Source organism: Corythoichthys intestinalis, chromosome 17, assembly GCF_030265065.1.
Source record: "Corythoichthys intestinalis isolate RoL2023-P3 chromosome 17, ASM3026506v1, whole genome shotgun sequence".
Taxonomy (NCBI): domain Eukaryota; kingdom Metazoa; phylum Chordata; class Actinopteri; order Syngnathiformes; family Syngnathidae; genus Corythoichthys; species Corythoichthys intestinalis.
The window spans coordinates 14,539,424-14,564,281 of NC_080411.1; the positions used below are offsets into that span (position 1 = coordinate 14,539,424).

The following is a 24,858-nucleotide window of genomic DNA, read 5'->3' on the forward strand; positions in this document are numbered from 1 at the left end:
GAAATGGGGTCTTCCTTGGTATCCTACCATAGAGTCCCTTTTCATTCAGACGCCGACGGATAGTACAGGTTGACACTGTTGTACCCTCGGACTGCAGGACAGCTTGAACTTGTTTGGCTGTTAGTCGAGGTTCTTTATCCACCATTCGGACAATCTCTCGTTGAAATCTCTCATCAATTTTTGTTTTCCGTCCACATCTAGGGAGGTTAGCCACAGTGCCATGAGCTTTACACTTATTGATGACACTGCGCACGGTAGACAAAGGAACATTCAGGTCTTTGGAGATGGAATCTCCACGCTCAATTTGGTACACACGAGGACACAAGGCAGAGGTTGAGTCAACTTTAATCTATTTTAACTGGCTGCAAGTGTGATTTAGATATTGCCACGAATTGTTATGTGCCACAGGTAAGTAACAGGTGCTGTTAATTGCACAAGTTGGAGAAGCATCACATGATTTTTCAAAGGGTGCCAATCGATCTGCTGTCACCGCAACGCAGAAGCAGGGTTTTGACTGTCTGAGACGTCACTACACACTGGATGACGCCTTAGTTGTCACGGCTACCTGTTGGATGACTCAATAATGTCCCAGTCTGATCATCCCTTGCTAATCAGACACTTGCTAAAAATAGTGTGAATAGTCAGCCCTAAAAAACTGGATTTGAGAAGGAATCTGATTGGAATCAGATATGTCTGCACTCTGCAGTCTGAACGCAGCCTTAGTCTTAACAGCTCAGATGGGTTTTGACTGTCTGTGACATCAGTGGCCTTCATTCCAATGGCTATCCGTCAGATGGGTCAATAATGTGGCTAAGTATGATCAGAACAAAATATATCTTTTGGACACTTGCTATGGAATCAGATATGAATGGTGTCTGAATGCAGCTTAAGAGCAAGGGCGTAGGTTTGGTCTCAACATTGGTAGGGACGATATTACCGTAATGCACATAATGCAAACAATGATCCAAATAAGGGATGACTAGCTTGACTTTGTTGTTCCTTGTGGAGGCTGGCCTGACCACAGTAGTGACTGTTAGGAAGTTTAACGTTATGCTAACTGTTGCAGGTCGGACTTTCAGTAGCAAAATTAGTGGTGTTTCCCCCACTTCCACAACATTGACGACTTTTTACATTACCTACAGTGGCTGCAGCTGGCTGAAAAAAACTTGTAAAATCCCTCCTCTCCGAAGGGGGCGGCATGTTGTCGACATGAATCTGTCGGGGTTGTGTGAGTGGCAGGACGGGGGGCTTAAAGTCATCAGCTAACCAATGTCTGTTTGAGGGGGAAAAAAATGGACCGGAACATTCAGCAAGTGAAATGGGATAAATGTAAGTCTAAACATAATGAAAATAATTCACTTAATAATGGTAAGGTCTATTCTATCCTTACAACATATGGTAAGACAATCTAAATTACCTATATATTTGAACTCTTTATATAATGAAATAAGGTTGCGTAAAAGTTGCTAGGGACAATTTGAGCATCCTGAAAAGTTGCAAGTGTTATGTGCCTACCATCCCTATGCAAACTTACGCCCTTGCTAAAGAGTCTTTGTCTTAAGTCAGTCTTGACTCTTTAAAGTCTTGGTCTTCACTACGACGCTTCTCTGTGCAACAGTCGTCACTTTAGTTTCTGGCTCAGATTCTACAGAGCTTCATTTTCCATACATCAAAGCCATCACTGGGGACTAAATTAAATCCATGTTTTGCTGAGCAAAGACTTCCAGGAAAATGTCTTGGCTTAGCACCTCATGCTCGTGAAATCCCGGGAAGGCTTTCAAACGGGACCCACCATGTTACGGAAGTAGATCTCCCAGCCGTCGAAGGGAATGTTCAGCTTCTCCCACGCTACTTCAACGGAGGTGTCGTTCACAGACTTGAATCTTAAACCTTGTGGCTGTGGAAGGGCTGTCGGGATTCAAACCATAAGCGTCAGAGAAGCAGAAAGTGCCATTTCTAGAAATAGGCACATTACGTTTGAATGCTTAACTGTGGAATTTGTTAAAAGAGGTGAGACTTTGAATTGCTCAAAAAATGTGGAAGGTCAATGTATAGACTATAGAGTATTTCTGGGTTAAATGTTTCAATCTTTCAAAAATGCAGAAGAAAGGTCATACTTGGGATAGGAACGATAAGGTACGATTTGCGATACAAGGCTCACGATAACGATGATTTCACGTTATGGCGATGCAAGAATTATCGGGGTCAGAAAAGGATTTTACGATACTCTACTATAGAATTAATATGAGTTTATCACTCGTAGATGGTCCAATCCGTGTGAGGGCCACCCTCTTGGTTCATGAGGATTGGACGTCTATACCCGTCAAATGGCAGCGAATGAGTTCTTTTTGGGGGGCAGTCCAGGTCATTTTCTGTTGATTTTGGCTCACTTCCTATTGATTTGGGCCATATCAGGGTCACTTCCTATTAATTCATAAGTATCTACCTTTCATATTGAACCGCTTATATTTGCTGATGTTTTGTAGTTGATGTTTTCACTTATCTTCACGAAGCTACTGTACATGAGATTTCACTTGTACTTATACTGACTAGTATATACCTTGTAGGGCCTACTGTATAGACCTTCTTTTTCTTTAAATATAGTTTTCATATAGTTTATAACTTTATATATACAGTACTTAGTTTTCAGACTTCCGACTGTATGCTTGTACTGATGCAACACTTGAATTTCCCTTTTGGGGATCAATAAATATTTAGCTGAGTTTAGTTTAGCTCATTTTAGCTTATCTCAGATTTTTTTTTTTTTTAAGCTTTTCTTATCTTAGCATTGCTCATTTTAGCTTAGCTTATTTTAGCATATCTTAGCTTAGCATATTTTAGGTTTTTTTAGCTTATTTTAATTTATCTTAACTTAGTTTGGGTGATATTATTATTGGCTTTTCATAACTTAGCTTAGCACATTTAGCTTATCTTATTTTATCCTAGCTTTTCTTATCTTAGCATAGGTCATTTTAGCTTAGTTTATTTTAGCATATCTTAGCTTAGCATATTTGAGCTTTTATTAGCTTATTTTAGTTTAACTTAACTTAGTTTAGCTTAGCTTATTGTGGCTTTTCATATCTTAGCTTAGCTCATTTAACTTATCTTATTTTAGCATAGCTTATTTAGGCTTTTCATATCTTAGCTTGGCTCATTTATCTTAGTTTGGCTTATTTTTGCTGCTCTTAGCTTATTTTAATTTATCTTAACTTAGTTTGGCTGACATTATTATTGGCTTTTCATAACTTAGCTTAGCACATTTAGCTTATCTTATTTTATCCTAGCTTTTCTTATCTTAGCGTAGGTCATTTTAGCTTAGCTTATTTTAGCATATCTTAGCTTAACATATTTGAGCTTTTATTAGCTTATTTTAGTTTAACTTAACTTAGTTTAGCTTAGCTTATTGTGGCTTTTCATATCTTAGCTCATTTAACTTATGTTATTTTAGCTTAGCTTATTGTGGCTTTTCATATCTTAGCTTAGCTCATTTAGCTTATGTTATTTTAGCATAGCTTATTTAGGCTTTTCATATCTTAGCTTAGCTCATTTATCTTAGTTTGGCTTATTTTTGCTGCTCTTAGCTTAGAACAATTTAGCTTGGCTTGGCTTAATTTAGTTTATTTTGGCTTTTGTTATCTTAGCTTATATTAGCTCATTTAGTTTATCTTATTTTATCTTATCATAGATTAGATCGGTTTAGTTTAGCTTAGCTCATTTAGCTTATCTTATTTTAGCTTATTTTAGCTGAGCTCGGTTTAACTTAGCTTATTTTCCTATCTTAGCTTATTTATCTTATTTCAAATAAGTTCAAGTTTTCAATTTTTTGGGTTTTATTCCTATTTCCCATTTTAATTGTTTTTGATTTCACTATCTTGAAAGATTTTATGTGATGTTTATGTATCATTTAATTTGTGTTTTTGGATTCACATGTGACGTAAAGCACTTTGAATTACCTTCTGTTAATTTGTGCTATACAAATAAATTTGCCTTGCCTCAATTTGGTGCATATACGGGTCATTTCCATGTTGATTTTTGGGTTACTGAACAGCAAGTGACCTGTAAATCCCCCTCAAAACCAGGAAGACTGGTTGTAAATGTTTTGATTTCAGTTTATTGTTACGTTGGTTCATTGGCCCTCCCAGTCGAAATTGACTGGACCTCTAGCGCCGTCAATGGCAGCCAATGAGTTAACATACACACTATTGTAGTGGAAAACTTTGCTAGCAACCTGTTGCTTCTTTTATGTATTTTAAACAGTGACACCTTTTATAACAATATTCTATTTTTGGCATATCTGTAACCTTTTGGGATGCAAAGCATTGTGATGCATCACCATTTTTGATATATTGTCACACCCCTAATGTCTCCTAATTGAGTTTAAAATGGCTTTGAGCAGCTTGTAGATTGGTACCTGTCGCCACCTTGGCGCTAACTGGCACGCTTCTCTTGTCGTTCAGAACGGCGTACACATTGATATGGTACTCTACGCCAGGTTCCAGCTCTTTCAATGTGGCGGCTGTTCGGTCTCCGGGGACCCTGAAGTCCAAAAGGAGCCCACCGGGCCGAGCGGGCTCGTACGTGATAAGGTATTTGGTCACCAGCATGTCATTGATCCAGGATAAGTCCACAGTCTCCGTGGTGACCTCACCCACAGTGAGATCCGTTGGAGGAGACACTGAAAAAAAATGAAAGGTTTCGAAGCTAATGTGAGCTCCAGAGAAACATCTGGAAGTAGTGAGAGAATGAGACAGAGACGCCAAAATGTCCTCACATGAATATCTTATTGGGGGATTAGTGTGGAGGGAGTTTAGGAAGGCTTCAAACTAATGTTGGATTAGACATTATAATGCAGTGGCTCTCAAACTAGAGTCAAAGAGCAATAACTTGGGGGTCACTCAAATCATTTGCCATAAATTACATTTAAAAAGTGCATACCAACATATGGCGACCACTGTGACCATAAAACAAACCTCCTGACAAGCTACTCACCCCTACTTTAACCCTTTGTAGGGCAGATGACTGTTTTTGGTAATTAAAAAAAAAAAAACAATAAAGACAAATTTAAATAAGTAATGAGTCTTAAGATTTTAACAAAATGACATTTTAGGCCGCAATATTAAAATTTGATCTCAAACGCTTTCTTAATCGCTTAAGTCAATTAAAATAAAATAAAAAATCAGGAGACAAATGAAGCATTGTTTGAATTTTGGATATCTACTAATAATTTAGTTTTGGAGGTAAAAAATTTAAGTACAAGTGTGGCCTACATGACCCAAAATACATTGTCCACATATTTGGACGCCAGATATGAATTTTACAATTTAAAAAAATCTATAAATAAATATATATAATGTATGAAAAAAATCAATTATAAATAAATCAAATGTTCATTAAAAAAAAAAAAAACATTAGAATGAATAAAACAGAAACAGCTCTGCTATTACATGCTAAAGCACATTAAAAAAAAATCATAAGATTTATTCATTACCTGCCATTGACAGCGACATACGTCCACATCCGTTTTGACTGGGAAGGCTAGCAGCAATCATTCACTGCCAAACCTATCCAGTCAAAATAGATTGGACGTCTAGTGTCGTCAATGGCAGCCAGTGAGTTCAAAGAGTGTCTTATAAAGAGTTCAACTTCAAGTGAAAGTTTCTCAGGTGAGAGTTTATTCACAACTACAGCTGTCCGATAACGACTTTTTAACCGATAACCAATGTTGTCCAACTCCAAAAATCCGATACCAATATCAAACCGATACCAATAAATGCAGTTGTGGACTCGACATGTTATTGGTAATTGTATTGTTATGACCCACTGGATGCTTTAATAATGATAAATGTAACAAATTCAAGGTTTTCCAAACAATTATTCTGTGAAAAATAAGAACACCTTTAACTGATGTTATAGAAAAACTGCCAAAATAATGTCCTATATAAAATAAATAAATAAATAAAAGAATTGTGCCAAAATGGCCATAATTAAATAGGACTAACACAAATAAATCACGTTTTCACTAGTTACCCGGAAGAGCCACTAGGGGTGACAAAGCATTACAAATAAAGGCAGGTAATTATAGCATATGCCAATGCAATGATAATTCCCAAGATGCATTTTGGTGGACCTTTGCACAGATTCATAATTAAAATACTGTGTTTTATTACTTTTCTTAGAGACTATTTCTTTCTGGTGACACAGTAGTTATATGTGATGAGTTCATAATTCATAATTTTTCATTTTATTTGCGCACCATGAGTGATTAGGATCTTTCCGTCAGTAAATAAATCCCAAGCATCTAAATTTGGAAACTCTGAGGATAACTGCTATGCTAAGATGTGACCAGCCCGTGCATAAAGAATGAACGGATGCTTGTTCACTAAACTGCAACCTAGCATAAACTGGTGCATAACTGGTAGAGCTGGGATTCTTTGGGCACCTATTAACGATTATGATTCCGAGGCTCCGATTCGATTATAGAACGATTATTGATGCACCTCCCTCCTTTTATTTTAATTTAAATGTTTTGTACATTAGTTCCAAAATAGTTCAAAAATCCTCTCAGGCTAAACCAAACTACTACTTCAGTATCAAGTTAGCATATAACAGTAAACAAATATACAAAAATAACAGTAAATAAAATACTCCAGTCCCCATTCTGTATCAGCAGCTTTAAACTAAATTCAATTAATTTAATGTTGTGAATCAACTGTTACAGTTGTTAAAATTGCTCCCGTTATTCCGTAATTTCCCTTCTGTCTACTTTTGTCAAAGTTTTAAAACTATTTCATCATTTAAAGATAGATTCAAGACAAGATTCTGCTGATTTAGGAGTATTTTAGATAAAAAGTTAATTAGGTTCGCTACAACAGAGCCTTCTAGAGAAGTCACTGCTTTAGTACTGCTTTAAGATGGCGGCTGTTTACTAACGCCGGAAAGTATGTCATTTCGCATCTCGGTTCAATAATACATGTTCTAACACCGCCGCCGTCTGTCATTTTGCATCTAGTTCTACATATATATGATATCTACTGTAGCCGTATGTTCGTAGCAACTAGCAACTGGGCGTTGTTTGTAGCGGCTGTCGGCCGCAGTCAGGTATGATTGGTTTTTTTTTATCTAGCAGCATGAGTTGAACATGATATTTACTCTAGGTCCGTTCCTCATTGCGTTCCAAAGACCGTGCTGACTGTGTTTTGCTTCCGTTTTACCCGGTATAATCCAATAATCAGAATTTGGATGTTTGTGAATCATTCTCGAATCTTCCATGGCCGAATCGTGAATAATCTAAGAATCGGAAATTTCGCACGCCTCTAAAAACTGGTATCTATATTTTCCAATATTATCTTAAATGCTTTAATCCGTCTGTGTTATTGGACAACACAATCCACAACTCATTTTAAAATATAATATCAAACTTTAAATACCTTTAAATTGTATACCCTGTTGATTGTTTTTATGAAAGAGCTGAACAAGTTTGACTGTCCTGATTTAGAGTTATCAATTATGGACGATTTCAGAGAGTTAGCTTACCTTCAGAGCAGTCATCTCTGATGTACCCCTCATCGCAGATGCAGCGTCCCTCGACACAACGTCCTCTTTCGTGGCACCGGTTGAGGCAGCTCCGCTCAGCGCAGGTCTCGCCTTCGTACCCTGCTTCACACTGGCACTTTCCCTTGACGCAGCGCCCCCTGTCGTTGCACTTGTCCGGACAGGTGAGCCGGGAGCAGTCGCGCCCCGAGTAACCTTCCTGACAGACGCACGTCCCGTCGTCGCATCGGCCCCGAGCCAGGCAGTCGTTGGGGCAGGCCTTCTGACCGCAGTCCTCGCCGGTGAAACCTTCGTCGCACACGCACTGTCCGTCCAGGCAGCGCCCGCGGCCCCGGCAGCCTTCGGGGCAGCTCAACAGGGCGCAGTCAGCACCGGTGAAGCCGGCGTGGCACACGCAGCGGCCCTTGACGCACTCGCCTCGACCGTAGCAGTTGGACGGGCAGGTCTTGATGCTGCAATCCTCGCCGGCGAAGCCTTCCTGGCACACGCACTGACCGTTGACGCAACGCCCCCTTTGGAGGCAATCATTCGGGCAAGAAATTTCGCCACAGTCGTTTCCCCGGAAGCCGACATCGCACGCGCACCGTCCGTTGACGCACTGGCCTCTCCCGTGGCAGTTGTTCGGGCACGCCAACTGGCTGCAGTCGTCGCCTTGATACCCGGCGTCGCAGACGCACATCCCATTGAAGCAGGCGCCTCTGGCGTTGCAGTCGTTGAGGCAGGTGAGGCGGGAGCAGTCGTCACCGCCGTAACCTGCCGCGCACGCGCAACGCCCGTCGATACAGAGGCCGTTACCGTGGCAGTCGTCAGGACAGGCGAGCATCCCGCAGTCCTCCCCAGAGAAACCGGGCTCGCAGTGGCACGTTCCGTTGACGCAGAGCCCGCGACCGAAGCAATCTTTGAGACAGACCAGCTCAGAGCAATCGGAACCGGTCCAAGGCTCCTCGCAGATACATTTGCCGCTCTCGCAACGCCCGTGATCTCGGCAGTCTTCGGGACAGACCCGCCCGGAGCAGTCGCCCCCGAGGAAACCCTCAGGACAATCGAGCTGGGTGCAGTTCGCTCCTTTCCAACCTGGTTCACACGTGCAACCGCATGTCTCTTTGCTGTATTTTCCATGTACGCCGCACAGAGAGTCGGTCCTTGCGTCGTCCACCCGTGTGCCACAACACATACCCTCCCCTACACCGCAGCGACTCCTCAACGCCGATACTTCGCCTTCCAGCATTTCGATTCGGCTCAGCAGGTCTTGGATGCGCGCCTGGTCGACGTCACAACCGCACGCCCTGCGCGGGATATTGATCCGGTGCGTGAAGACGATCTGACTCTCCCCATCTGTAGAGAGGTGGCTTCCGGAATCAACAGCCGTTTCTGCGCTCTCCGCGGCGTCCACGTCTACAGAGCACAGGTGGCCGGCAGGGACGTTGATGTTATAGACATGATTAAACACCACGGGCTGCCGGTCGGCTCCGGTCGAGGTGACGTTTTGCTCCAGAGGAATCTGACGACGATGCCGGAGCGTCTTTTTCACCAGGCCGGGGGCGGCGAAGGCCAACAAGGCGCTCACGAGGAAGCAGCGCATGAAAACTCTTGTGGCCATGACACTTCACGTTGAAACTGTGTGATGTAGAGTTATCTGGAATGGAGAAAGACGGAATTTGCGGGAAGAAAATGCTCTTTCAATTTCAGCTAAATATACCATGAAACTAGAGATGTCCCAATCGATCGGCATCCGGGTACGATCACGTCATTTTCAAAGTATCGGAATCGGCAAAAAAATATCGGCCATGCCTTTTTTTAATATATATATTTTTTTTTAATTAAATTGTTTCTAATTGTATTTAACGTTACAGACATAATATGTTACACTCATCCAGTCTTTAGTTTAGGCTTAAGGTAGGGTTATCAAATTTATCCCGATAACGGCGGTAATAAATTTTTTAAAAAATGTATCACGCTAAAATATTTAACGCAGTTATTGCATGCACTGCACGACCCACTCACGCGTTGTCGCGCTCAATCTGTAATGGCGCTGTTTTACCTATATAGAGAGATAAAAGACAGCGTGAAATGAGTAGAGTGAATTTTGGCAGCCTTTGGAGCCTTTTTTCAATTGGCTAAAGCCTTACAATCCCTCTCCCTACGATTAGAAATATTATGGGAAGCAATGTGGGAAAGCAAGGTAGCAATTGATCTTTTTCTTAACACCTTATGTTATTTCCCAACGCAGAGAAGATACATCAATGGGTAGCACTACGCACAGTCATGGTTCCACTTCCCATCATGCATTTGGGCATGGCTACAGTATCATTTACTGAAAGCTCAACAAATACACTAGATGGGACTATTTAGTCACAATATACAAAGATCACTAGTCTTTCTATCCGTGGATCCCTCTCACAGAAAGAATGTTAATAATGTAAATGCCATCTTGAGGATTTATTGTCATAATAAACAAATACAGTACTTATGTACTGTATGTTGAATGTATATATTCGTCCGAGTTTTATTCATTTTTTTCTTAATGCATTGCCAAAATGTATATGATTGGGAAAAATTCTCTGGAATGATTGGAATTGAATCGGGAGCAAAAAAAAAAGCAATCGGATCGGGAAATATCGGGATCGGCAGATACTCAAACTAAATCGATCGGGATCGAATCGGGAACAAAAAAACAAGATCGGAACAACCCTACTTGAAACTAAATCACAAATTCATTAAAAAACATTAGCTCAAACAAAAACTTAGCTCATGTTGGTCTTAACAGGGAGCAGCTGGATTCAGCCATGTGAGATGAGTTATATCATATTCAATGTCGCCACGAGAGGGCAGTGTATCTGCCCAAATCAATAAAATTAAATGAGAAACACTTTCAAAACAAACAAACAAACAAAACACTTTCATTACAACACCACTTTAATTAATCAAATACTCGGAAGCACTAAAATTTAATTTGAATTTTTTTCTTATCGGATTACTCGAGTTAATCGATCAATCTTTGCGGCACTACAGTCCCTGACAAAAGTCTTGTCGCTTACCCATTTTCTAGAAACAATTGCTAACAACCTGACTTTTAATTATTCAATTGGTTTCAGAAATGGCTCATATGAAAGCTGAGACCCTCCCAAATGATGTTAAATGTACAAAAATATCACTGAAAAAAGATTTATCATTTAATGAAGACATAAAGGTCAAATTTTGGCTGGGCAAAAGTTTTGTCGACTACAGAAAGTAGTGTGAAAATTGAACAAAAAATGTACTTCAAATGCAAAAATATGTTACATAACTAGGGCTGTCAAAATAATCACGTTAACGGGCGGTAATTAATTTTTTAAATTAATCACGTGGGAATATTTGACGCAATTAACGCACATGCCCCGCTCAAACAGATTAAAATGACAGCACAGGGTCATGTGCACCTGTTACTTGTGTTTTTTTGGAGTTTTGTCGCCCTCTGCTGGCGCTTGGGTGCGACTGATTTTATGACCATGACAATTGTGTAATTATTGACATCAACAATGGCGACCTACTAGTTTATTTTTTGATTGAAAATTATACAAATTTTATTAAAACGAAAACATTAGGAGGGGTTTTAATATAAAATTTTCATAACTTGTACTAAGATTTATCTTTTAAGAAGTACAAGTCTTTCTATCCATGGATCGCTTTAACAGAATGTTAATAATGTTAATGCCATCTTGTTGATTTATTGTTATAATAAACAAATACAGTACTTATGTACCGTATCTTGAATGTATATATCCGTCTTGTGTCTTATCTTTCCATTCCAACAAAAATTTACAGAAAAATATGGCATTACGATTAATTACGATTAATTAATTTTTAAGCTGTGATTTTTAAACAGTGATTAACTCAATTAAAAATTTACTGAAATTTACCCAAGCGCCAGCAGAGGGCGAAAAAACACCGAAAAACACAAGTAACAAATGGACATGACACTGTCATTTTAATCTGTTTGAGCGGGGCATGTGCGTTAATTGCGTCAAATATTTTCACGTGGTTAATTTAAAACAAAATAATTACCGCCTGTTAACGCGATAATTTTGACAGTCCTATACATAACATAAGCGAATTAGGTAGTGGTGCTGTGAGATCTAAATTTAACATTTTGAATGATTTCCATGGGCTTGAAGGACTGCATCCATGCGGTTTGGCGAGGATTCATACAATTTATTGATGAAGTCATCAGGAACCTCAACGAAAGCAGTCTTGCATGCCTCCCAGAGTTGATCAACATTCTTGGGTTTCGTCTTCCATGCTTCCTCTTTCATCCTGTTCATGTCTGGTGACTGGGCTGGCCAGTCCTGGAGGATCTTGATCTTCTTTACCTTGAGGAACTTTGAGGTAGAAATTGAAGTATGTGATGGAGCACCATCCTGCTGCAGAATTTGTCCCTTTTTATGGTTAGGAATTAGGGTTGTTCCGATCATGTTTTTTTGCTCCCGATCCGATCCCGATCATTTTAGTTTGAGTATCTGCCGATCCCGATATTTCCCGATCCGATTGCTTTTTTTTTTTTTGCTCCCGATTCAATTCCAATCATTCCTGATAAATTTTCCCGATCATATACATTTTGGCAATGCATTAAGAAAAAAAATGAATAAAACTTGGACGAATATATACATTCAACATGCAGTACATAGGTACTGTATTTGTTTATTATGACAATAAATCCTCAAGATGGCATTTACATTATTAACATTCTTTCTGTGAGAGGGATCCACGGATAGAAAGACTTGTGACTTTGTATATTGTGACTAAATATTGCCATCTTGTGTATTTGTTGATTTTTCTGTAAATGATACTGTAGCCATGCCCAAATGCATGATGGGAAGTGGGACCATGACTGTGCATAGTGTTACCAATTGATATATCTTCTATGCGTTGGGAAATAACATAAGGTGTTAAGAAAAAGATCAATTGCTACCTTGCTTCCCCACATTGCTTCCCATGATATTTCTAATCGTAGGGAGAGGGACTGTAAGGCTTTAGCCAATTAAAAAAAGGCTCCAAAGGCTGCCAAAATTCACTCTACCCAAGTTACGCTGCCTTTTATCTCTCTATATGGGTAAAACGGCACAATTACAGATTGAGCGCGACAATGCTTATGTGGGTCATGCAACGCATGCATTAATTGCGTTAAATATTTTAACGTGATACATTTTCTTAAAAATTAATTACCGCCGTTATCGGGAGAAATTTGATAATCCTACCTTAAGCCTAAAGACTCTGGATGAGTGTAACATATTATGTCTGTAACGTTAAATACAATTAGAAAACGATTTAATTACAATATATATATATATATATATATATATATATATATATATATATATATATTAAAAAAAGGCATGGCCGATATTTTTTTGCCGATTCCGATACTTTGAAAATGACGTGATCGGACCCAATCGATCGGCATCATTTCTATTAGGAATGTAAGAGGCAGCTAAGATTTGTTGATATTTCAGACTATTTATGTTGCCTTCCACCCTGCAGATCTCTCGCACACCCCACACTGGATGTAACCCCAGACCCTGATTTTTCCACCACCAAACTTCACTGTTTCGTGGCAAAAGATGGATTTTTCAGATGAATCTTCCATTGAATTACACCACAGTCGCCGCAAATATTGCAGGAGACCTTACTGGAGCCCGCATGGATCCAAGATTCACTCAGAAAACAGTGATGTTTGGTGGTGGCAAAATCATGGTCTGGGGTTACATCCAGTACGGGGTGTGCAAGAGATCTGCAGGGTGCAAGGCGACATTAATAGTCTGAAATACCAACAAATCTTAGCTGCCTCTTACATTCCTAACCATAAAAAGGAACAAATTCTGCAGCTGGATGGTGCTCCATCGCATACTTCAATCTCTATCTCAAAGTTACTCAAGGCAAAGAAGATCAAGCTCCTCCAGGACTGGCCAGACCAGTCATCAGACACGAACATCATTGAGCATGTCCGGGGTGGGATGAAAGCGGAAGCATGGAAGACGAAACCCAAGAATGTTGATGAACTGTGGGAGGCATGCAAGACTGCTTTCTTTGATGTTCCTGATGACTTGTATGAATCCTTGCCGAACCGCATGGATACAGTCCTTCAAGCCCATGGAAGTCATCCAAAATATTAAATTTGGATCTCACAGCACCACTACTTAATTCGCTTATGTTATGTAACATATTTTTGTATTTGAAGTACATTTTTTGTTCAATTTTCACACTACTTTCTGTAGGCGCCAAAACTTTTGTCTTGCCAAAATTTGACCTTTATGTCTTCAATAATTCGTTTTTCAGTGAAGCAAATATATTTTTGTACATTCGACATAATTTGGGAGGGTTTTAGCTTTCATCTGAGCCATTTCTGAAAGCAATTGAAGAATTTAAAGTCAGGTCATTAGCAATTGTTTCTACAAAATGGATAAGTGACAAGACTTTTGTCAGGGACTGTAGACTTGAGTCCAATTGTCTGCCAGACTGAATAAAAACTATTAACTTAAAGCGAACTCAGGTGCAGGCAGCTGCCCGAAAAAATATTGGATTGGAGTTATGTGTAGGCTAAAATTACGAGTCCATGAGGCTAACAATGCATGAAAAACAGACACGGGGCGGCTCGACTTCAGTAAGCTAGAATCCAGAGATGGATGTCACTTCCCACACTCTGGCAGACGGATGGGAACTTTCCAGCCTGGAAACGGGAAAGCGGGAATGTTGGAGCCTTGTGTCTTTGGAGCCGAGCTACTTGTCCGATTGGTCTGCGATCAGATCCTTTTAGAAAGTGACAAAAGAGCGCCTTATATTGTGCCGAATTGCATCTGGAAGTCATCTGGATGCCATATAGGGAGGCAGAGCAGCACCTCGTTAACAGATTTGCCTGATTCCCGTGAAATATTGTTTCCAGTGGTAATAAATTCCTGTTCCTGTGCAGGTTCTGGAACATAACAATGCTGTTTAAGTGGCTGAAAAATCTGGACCATAAATGTGTTGTTTAAGTGGCTAAAAAAACACAAGAATATGCACGTGAGAGAGTATGTACCGGAAATGTAGTAATGGTAATGAAAGATATTTTTTGCATTTTCCCTGTTAGCTCATTGCCTGCAATTATGGCTCTCAATGGCACTTAAAGATTAGCATTCACAGCCAGTCCTCCATTTATTTTGTGATATTTCGTGTTATTTTAGGGCATTTCAGGGTCACTTCCTGTTGATTTTGAGTCACTCTCTGTTGGTTTTGGGGCACTTGCAGGTCACTTTCTGTTGATTTTGGGATTATTTTCAGATGATTTTGTGGAATTGCCAGGTCACTTCCCTTCCTGCAAATTTTGGGTCACTTCTTGTTTATATTGGGTTCCTCTCTGTCAGTTTGGGGGCACTTGGGGGGTCATATTTTGTTGATTTTGAGTTTTGGGGGCATTCCCGAGTCACTTCACTTCAGTTCCTGTACATTTTGGGATACTTCCTGTTTATTTTAGGTTACTCTCTATTGGTTTTGGAGCTCTTACAGGTCGCTTATTGTGGATTTGGGGTTAGTTTTAGGTGATTTTGGGACATTCCCGAGTCATTTGATTTCCTGCAGATTTTGGGTCACATTTAGTTGATTTTTGGGTTACTTTCAATTGATTTTGGGACATTCCTGAGCCACTTCACTTCAGTTCCTGTACATTTTGTGTTACTCTCTACTAGGTTTGGAGCTCTTACAGGTCACTTATTGTTGATTTGGGGTTAGTTTGAGGTGATTTTGGGGCATTCCTGAGTCATTTGACTTACTGCACATTTTGGGTCACATTTTGTTGATTTTGGGTTACTTTCAAATGATTTTGGGGCATTCCCTGTCTTATTGTCTTATTTTTATCTGATCGGTATCTGATTTTATCTGTGCTTCTGTCTGTTTTGCTTTTACTCTTTTATTCTTAGTCTTTTTATTTTTTACTTATCTATTTTTCGGCAATGTGCACTTTGAGATTTGTTTTTCAAATGTAAAGTGCGTTATAAATAAAATGTATTATTATTATTATTATTCCTGAGTCACTTTACGTCAGTTCCTGTACATTTTGGGTTATTTCCTGTTTATTTTAGGTTACTCTCTACTGGTTTTGGTGCTCTTACAGGTCACTTATTGTTGATTTGGGGTTACTTTCAGGTGATTTTGGGGCATTTCCGAGTAGTTTGACATCCTGCACATTTTGGGTCACTTCCTGTTTATATTGGGTTCCTCTCTGTCAGTTTTGGAGCACTTAAGGGTCATATTTTGTAGATTTTGAGTTACTTTCAAAGGATTTTGGGGCATTCCCGAGTCACTTCACTTCAGTTCTTGTACATTTTGGGTTACTCTCTACTGGGTTTGGAGCTCTTACAGGTCACTTATTGTTGATTTGGGGTTAGTTTGAGGTGATTTTGGGGCATTCCCGAGTCATTTGACTTACTGCACCTTTTGGGTCACATTTTGTTGATTTTGGGTTACTTTGAAATGATTTTGGGGCATTCCCTGTCTTATTGTCTTATTTTTATCTGATTGGTATCTGATTTTCTCTGTGCTTCTGTCTGTTTTGCTTTTACTCTTTTATTCTTAGTCTTTATTTTTTTATTTATCTATTTTTCGGCAATGTGCACCTTGAGATTTGTTTTTCAAATGTAAAGTGCGTTATAAATAAAATGTATTATTATTATTATTATTATTCCCGAGTCACTTCACTTCAGTTCCTGTACATTTTGGGTTACTTCCTGTTTATTTTAGGTTACTCTCTACTGGTTTTGGTGCGGTTACAGGTCACCTATTGTTGATTTGGGGTTACTTTCAGGTGATTTTGGGTCATTTCCGAGTAGTTTGACATCCTGCACATTTTGGGTCACTTCCCTGTTTATTTTGGGTCGCTCAGTTGGGGTTTTATTTTCTTCAAAAATAATGACCACCAATGGGGAAACACTGAAAGAGTTAACATATTGGGTATCGAGTATTTTTTGGACTATCTATACCAAGTTGAAATTTTTGGTATTGTGACAACAGTAGTTGTGAAGTAAAATGAGTTCTTAATCCAGTATTATACAGTGTATATTATAATACACACATACACATATAGATACATTATATATATATAGATACATTTTATATATATATATATATATATATTAGGGCTGTCAAAATTATCGCGTTAACGGTCGGTAATTAATATTTTTAATTAATCACGTTAAAAAATTTGACGCAATTAACGCACATGCCCCGCTCAGACAGATTTAAATGTCAGTAGAGTGAATTGCCAACTTGTTAATTGTGTTTTATGGAGTTTTGCCGCCCTCTGCTGGCGCTTGGGTGCGACTGATTTTATAGGCTTCAGCACCCATGAGCATTGTGTAATTATTGACATCAACAATGGCGGGCTACTAGTTTATTTTTTGATTGAAAATTTCACACATTTTATTCAAACGAAAACATTAAGAGGGGTTTTAATATAAAATTTCTATAACTTGTACTAACATTTATCTTTTAAGAACTACAAGTCTTTCGATCCATGGCTCGCTTTAACAGAATGTTAATAATGTTAATGCAATCTTGTTGATTTATTGTTATAATAAACAAATACAGTCCTTATGTACCGTATGTTGAATGTATATATCCATCTTGTGTCTTATCTTTCCATTCCAACAATTTATTTTACAGAATATATATATAATTTACAGAAAAATATGGCATAATTTATAGATGGTTTGAATTGCGATTAATTGCAATTAATCAATTTTTAAGCTGTAATTAACTCGATTAAAAATTTTAATCGTTTGACAGCCCTAATATATATATATATATATATATATATATATATATATATATATATATATACTGTACATCATACATACAGTATATACCCATACATATATACTCATACTATACATAGTAGAGATCAACCGATACATTGGCCAGCCGATATATCGGGCCGTATTTATGGACTTTTTCTCAAATATCAGCCATCAGCCGATTAACAAAAAAATATACCGATAAAAAAGGATTTTGATCAGGCATCTGTGTGGGCAACTGTGACCCATTATTATTGTTGTTTGTGTTATTGCTTTACAACTTTTATAGACAATATTTTACCGGAATACTCTTAATTTTAAAATCATATATAGGAAAGTCAACTACATGCAATGACACTTTTCGGTCTCGCTTTAAACTCTGCGTATGCGTAGCACTACCGTTAGCATTAGCTTTATCATGGGCAGCATCCTCTTAAATTCAGCATTCCTTACATCTCGTGAGGACATTCTGGTCAGTTTATTTTTTTTTTTTTTTAAATAACGTACTGTTCTTGCTGTGTGTGTATAATCATAAAAAGAAGTGCTGCATTCATTGTCTTGGTAGCACTAGACTAGTACTTTTGAGTCTCAGGTCATCGTAAATTTGAAGTTGTTGAAGCATTTTTTTAAAAATTGCCTTTCATAATCAATGTGTTTTAAAAGAAAAAAGTATATCGCCCTCAAATATCAGCTTACAAAATCGGCTGAAAACTTTTTTTAGATATCTGTCTCGCCATCAGTATTCTTAAACCCAATACTGGACGACCTCTAATACATAAATCTGCATATATATACGTACACATATGTACACACATTTAATAAACAATATAGATTATATTCATTCATTCATTCATTTTACGAGCCGCTTATCCTCATATATCATATATATATTTGCAAGTCAAAGCAAAATAAAAAAAAAACATCTGTTCTTATCTCAAAAATGTAATAATCAATCACTTGAATGCTCTTTGACCTTAGTGGTTCCACTGTAATTTGATATAGTAGTGATGCAGTGTAGTCATAGTGAGAGAAACATAAATGATGGAATGTTTGTCTACAGTCATAAAAAAGCGTGTGACGACGGCCCCCGTGGCTCTTTGATGGGGGTCATGAGGAGGGAATCCATACAGCAAAAGTTGATCCAAACCAGCTGTTTCATGAACAACTGTCTTGTTTCAGAATACGTGATATTGTCGAAACCAGCCAATACTTGCCCGATATCAAGGAAATTTGCTTTCAGAACATATTTTTGGGAGATGTTTTCATTTGTGTTGCTCTAGTACCAATAAGGCATTTAAATGACGTCATCTGTATCGACGAGAGCTAAGAAAAAATGTGCCGATGCTGTGCAATTATATGGTTTTCACCCTCCCCAAGATGGCCACCAGCTACGCATGTCCAATCATGTGCCGTTCAATCATCCTTCTGCTGTGATTTTATCACTAGTAGAAGTCGACAGTGGTATGAAAAAGTACCTTGTCTTTTGGAATTTCTCACATTTCTGAATAAAAGCACCATTAAAAGTAATCTGATCTTTGTCAAAATCAGACAGATGTAAAAACAGTGTCTGCTTTAACTAAAACCACCCAAACATTTATAGGTTTTCATATTTTAATGAAGATAGCATGCAAAAAATGACAGAAGGGGGGAAATAAGTAAGTGAACCCTCTGCCTAAGGACACCTAAAGAGTAATTGAAACCAATTTTACCACACAATTAAAGTCAGGTTTGTGCCCAATCACTGATGAGTGTTATAAAGCTGCACTGCCAACTATAAAACACACACCTGGTAAGAATCGTCTTAATGAGAAGCATTGTCTGATGTGCATCATAGCTCGGTCAAAAGTGCTGTCTGAAGATCTGCGATCAAGGATTGTTGATTTCTATAAAGCTGGGAAAGGATACAAAACCATCTCTAAAAGTTTGGATGTTCATCCATCGACAGTCAGAGAAGTTGTCTACAAACGGAGAGAGTTTGGCACTGTTGCTTCTCTCCTAAGGAGTGGCCGTCCACCAAAGATGACAGCAAGAGTTCAGCACAGAATACTCAGAGAGGTAAAAAAATAACCCTAGAGCGTCTGCTAAAGACTTACAGAAATCACTGGCACAGTCCAGTATCTCTGCACACATCAACTCTATGGCCACGAATGGTCTTCATGGGAGGACTCCACGGAGGAAGCCACTGCTGTCTAAAAAAAAAAAAAATAACATTGTTGCTCATTTAATGTTTGCAAAAAGGCACTTGGACACTCCACAGAAGTTTTGGCAGAATATTTTGTGGACTGATAAAACCAAAGTTGAATTGTTTGGGAGTAACACACAACGTCATGTGTGGAGGAAAAATGGAACATCTCACCAACATCAACACCTCATCCCCAACGTGAAGCATGGCTGAGGGAGCATCATGATTTGGGGCTGTTTTGCTGCTTCAGGGCCTGGACAACTTGCAATCATTAATGGAAGAATGGATTCAAGAGTCTATCAGGCAGTTTTGCAGGAAAACCTGACGCCTTCTGTCTGATAGTTAAAGCTAAAAAGAGGATGGATGCTGCAACAAGACAATGATCCAAAACACAGAAGTAAATCAACTTCTGAATGGTTTCAGAAGAACAAAATACACTTTCTGGAGTGGCAAAGTCAAAGTCCAGACTTGAACCCCATTGAGATGCTGTGGCATGAACTAAAGACAGCGAGTCATGCCAGACATCCCAGGAATCTGACTGAACTACAGCAGTTTTGTAGAGAAGAATGGGCCAAGATTAGCCCTGACCGATGTGCCAGACTGATCTGCAGCGACAGGAAGTGTCTGGTTGAAGTTATTGCTGCCAAAATATTAAATGTGATGGTTCACTTATTTTCCCCCCTTCTGTCATTGTTTGCATACTATCCTCATTAAAATATGAAAACCTATAAATGTTTGGGTGGTTTTAGTTAAAGCAGAAACTGTATTTTCATCTGTGTGATTTTGACAAAGATCAGATTGCATTTGATGGTGATTTTATGCAGAAATGTGAGAAATTCCAAAAGGTTCAGATACTTTTTCATGGCACTATAATCAATTTGAAGTGAGAGGGGTGGCAGCAAATGAATGTTCCAAGCCAAAAAGTTAAGCTATTTGAGATTTATTATTTTTCTGAACATTTAATTTATTTTAATTATATTTTATTTTTAATTATTTTATATTTTTTATTACTCATTGTTTTTTTTTTATTTGTGTTTTCAATTTTTTATTTATTTATTTATAACTTTTATTTTTACTACTTGAATAACTGATTTTTCCCCAAAAAATTGATCTGTCAATTAAATCATTCATTTTACTTATTATTATTATTTATACATATCTTTTTATTTGCCCCATGGCAAAATGCATGCTAATACTATAATTGGAAGTCAAATGGGGGCCGCAAAATATTCTCCAATGGGCCATAATTGGCCCCTGGTCTGCAAGTTTGAGACCCCTGTTCTATATTTATGTCATAAAACCTTTTTCTTTTTAAATAAAATTATAATTTGTGCTGGAAAGTGTTTTAAAAACATGCTAATACTTCAACTGGATGTCAAAAGGGGGCTGTAAAATATTGTCACGCAGGCCGACATTGGCCATTGGGCTGCAAGTTTGAGACCCCTTTCCTATATGAATGTCACAAAAACATTCAAGAAAAACAAATTAATAATTTGTGCATGAAAGAGTTTTTAAAAAATGAGCTAATATTACAATTGCATGTCAAATGGGGGCCGTAAAATATTTTCTCGCAGGCCGCAAATGGCCCCTTAAGCCGTAACTTTGAGACCACTGCTCTAAATGAACGTCATAATACATTTAAGAAGAAAAATAAACATAATTTGTACATGAAAAGGTTTATAAAATGTGCAATTGTATGTCAAATGGGGGCCGCCATTGGCCCTTGGCAAGTTTGAGACCAATGTTCTATATGAATAACATAAGAACATTTAAGTAAAATAAGCATAATTTGTGCATTGAAGGGTTTAAAAAAAAACAAGCTAATATGAAAATTGGATGTCGAATGAGGGCCGTAAAACATTCTCCTGCGGGCCGCATTAGGCCCCTGGGGCTGCAAGTTTGAGACCAATGTTCTATATGAACATCATTTTTAAAAAAATGTATTCAAAAAAATCATACATTGTGCATGAAAGGGTTTAAAAAACATGCTAATACTTCAATTGGATGTCAAATGGGGACCGTAAAATTTTGTCCCGTGGGCCGCCTTTGGACCCTGGGTCCGTGAGTTTGAGACCACTGCTCTATGCGAACATCATCTCGTTCTACATGAATGTCATTAAAAGTTTTTTTTAATTATAATTTGTGCAGAAAATGGTTTAAAAAACGCGTTCCTAACGAAAAGCGGATCAAAGTCAACTTTAGACCAGATTGCATCTCCATTTAAGCAGCGCTAATGAACTCAAAGGCTCAAGTGTTTCATCCAGTCACATCTTTTTTTTTTTTTTTTTTTAAATTCTGCCTCAGTCAACTTCCACCTGGGAAGAAAACGGAAACGGCCCTGAAAATGGAAACACGTCTTATGATTTTTGCCATCTAATCAAGTTTAACTCCTCTAAGAAAAAAATATATCAAAATATGGGAGGTTAACAATATCAAACAGTTAACTATTGCTACAATAAAGTGAGGCTATATGAATAAAAATGGGATATTTTGGAGGATTTTTGCGTTTTCTTTGAGGAAAAATGTGCATTAATCTTATAAAAATGTTTATTGCAGCTAAAAATATATATACAGTATATTATAAGAAGACAATACATTAGTCGCACATTTTAGATCATTTTCGAGTTGAACATTAGTCTTACAAGTCAAATTGTATTTTTTTCATAAAAGTCATCAACTTACAAATAAACTTGCAACGTATGTGCATCAAATCGTATTTTTTAATGAAAATCAGATGGACTTAAATTCATTTTGATGATTAAAAATAGAAAATATAGTACCTTTAAATACCTTAGATTTCCTTTGTCAAATATTCATGAAAATCAATAAAAAAGTTCACTTTGGGGAGATAGAGTTGCATTCATTTTTAGAAAACACTCATTCAATGATACAAAAATAAATCCATTGTGTTGAATGAAATGTGCTATGGCCACACGATCAGCTGATGTCTTTCCATCACAAAAAAAAAAAAGACATCATTAAAAGGGACACATTTTCTTTATCGCGGGAAAAAAAGGATGCTGTCTTACCTTCACACGTGCCCGGCGGGAGGAAAAGATGAGAACATGTTGCAGCTAGCCTCCTCCGTTTTCCTGCTCGGCTGCTCGGTGGGCGACTGATGCAGAAATAGAGACAAGACGGAGAGCGAGAGAGAGAGCGAGGGAGTGAATGGCTTTGAAAAGTGAGGTCAGAGAGACCCCGCCTCCTTCTTCCACATCTTAGTGACTGAGGCTAGGTCAGGGCAATATCCTCAAAATGTCATCATTTCCTTCTACTGCCACTATCGTCCTTAATTAGACTAGGTTATGGTGACTGTACAATATGGAGCTGGTTCTTCTATCAGGGATAATGAGGAACCGCTACATTAAAAAAAAAAGGGTGCGTTGTAAGGCGCCACACGACAGAAACTCACGGTGAGTACATAAAAAACAGTTCATGACCGGAATCCGTCGGACTGTTTGTCAGGGTTTATTTGACGACAATGGTTAGTGTAGGTCTTAATCTTTTAAAAGGCAAGTGACTACATCTGGTATTTAAAAGAAATACTCTAACCCCATAAAAACACAATATTAACATTTGGTGTAAAAGTGTGGTTAACATGACACAATATGTGGACAACAGGTCTTAATTATACACACACGCATACTGTATGTATACAGTATATACACACACACACACATATATATATATATATATATATATATATATATATATATACAGTGCCTTGCAAAAGTATTCGGCCCCCTTGAACCTTGCAACCTTTCGCCACATTTCAGGCTTCAAACATAAAGATATGAAATTTTAATTTGTTGTCATGAATCAACAACAAGTGGGACACAATTGTGAAGTGGAACAAAATTTATTGGATAATTTAAACTTTTTTAACAAATAAAAAACTGAAAAGTGGGGCGTGCAATATTATTCGGCCCCCTTGCGTTAATACTTTGTAGCGCCACCTTTTGCTCCAATTACAGCTGCAAGTCGCTTGGGGTATGTTTCTATCAGTTTTGCACATCGAGAGACTGACATTCTTGCCCATTCTTCCTCGCAAAACAGCTCGAGCTCAGTGAGGTTGGATGGAGAGTGTTTGTGAACAGCAGTCTTCAGCTCTTTCCACAGATTCTCGATTGGATTCAGGTCTGGACTTTGACTTGGCCATTCTAACACCTGGATACGTTTATTTTTGAACCATTCCATTGTAGATTTGGCTTTATGTTTTGGATCATTGTCCTGTTGGAAGATAAAATCTCCGTCCCAGTCTCAAGTCTGGTGCAGATACCAACAGGTTTTCTTCCGGAATGTTCCTGTATTTGGCTGCATCCATCTTCCCGTCAATTTTAACCATCTTCCCTGTCCCTGCTGAAGAAAAGCAGGCCCAAACCATGATGCTGCCACCACCATGTTTGACAGTGGGGATGGTGTGTTCAGGGTGATGAGCTGTGTTGCTTTTACGCCAAACATATCGTTTTGCATTGTGGCCAAAAAGTTCAATTTTAGTTTCATCTGACCAGAGCACCTTCTTCCACATGTTTGGTGTGTCTCCCAGGTGGCATGTGGCAAACTTTAAACGAGACTTTTTATGGATATCTTTGAGAAATGGCTTTCTTCTTGCCACTCTTCCATAAAGGCCAGATTTGTGCAGTGTACGACTGATTGTTGTCCTATGGACAGACTCTCCCACCTCAGCTGTAGATCTCTGCAGTTCATCCAGAGTGATCATGGGCATCTTGGCTGCATCTCTGATCAGTTTTCTCCTTGTTTGAGAAGAAAGTTTGGAAGGATGGCCGGGTCTTGGTAGATTTGCAGTGGTCTGATGCTCCTTCCATTTCAATATGATGGCTTGCACAGTGCTCCTTGAGATGTTTAAAGCTTGGGAAATCTTTTTGTATCCAAATCCGGCTTTAAACTTCTCCACAACAGTATCTCGGACCTGTCTGGTGTGTTCCTTGGTTTTCATAATGCTCTCTGCACTTTAAACAGAACCCTGAGACTATCACAGAGCAGGTGCATTTATACGAAGACTTGATTACACACAGGTGGATTCTATTTATCATCATCGGTCATTGAGGACAACATTGGGTCATTCAGAGGTCCTCACTGAACTTCTGGAGTGAGTTTGCTGCACTGAAAGTAAAGGGGCCGAATAATATTGCACGCCCCACTTTTCAGTTTTTTATTTGTTAAAAAAGTTTAAATTATCCAATAAATGTTGTTCCACTTCACGATTGTGTCCCACTTGTTGTTGATTCTTGACAAAAAAATTAAATTTCATATCTTTATGCTTGAAGCCTGAAATGTGGCGAAACGTTGCAAGATTCAAGGGGG

General features: G+C 38.5%; 1 protein-coding gene across 3 annotated transcripts in view; it reads right to left on the reverse strand.

Annotated features, from left to right (window-relative positions):
- LOC130905738 (tenascin-like) overlaps positions 1-24,858 on the reverse strand; it is a 93,835-nt gene that overhangs the window by 46,112 nt on the left and 22,865 nt on the right. For all 3 annotated transcript variants that reach the window (XM_057819374.1, XM_057819373.1, XM_057819375.1), the window contains exons 2-5: positions 22,563-22,648; positions 7,534-9,187; positions 4,412-4,675; positions 1,793-1,908 (exon numbers count right to left, since the gene is read on the reverse strand). In XM_057819374.1, coding sequence (XP_057675357.1) covers positions 1,793-1,908; positions 4,412-4,675; positions 7,534-9,151 — 1,998 coding nt within the window. In that variant the 5' untranslated portion in view covers positions 9,152-9,187; positions 22,563-22,648. The remainder of the gene's footprint in view (positions 1-1,792; positions 1,909-4,411; positions 4,676-7,533; positions 9,188-22,562; positions 22,649-24,858) is intronic.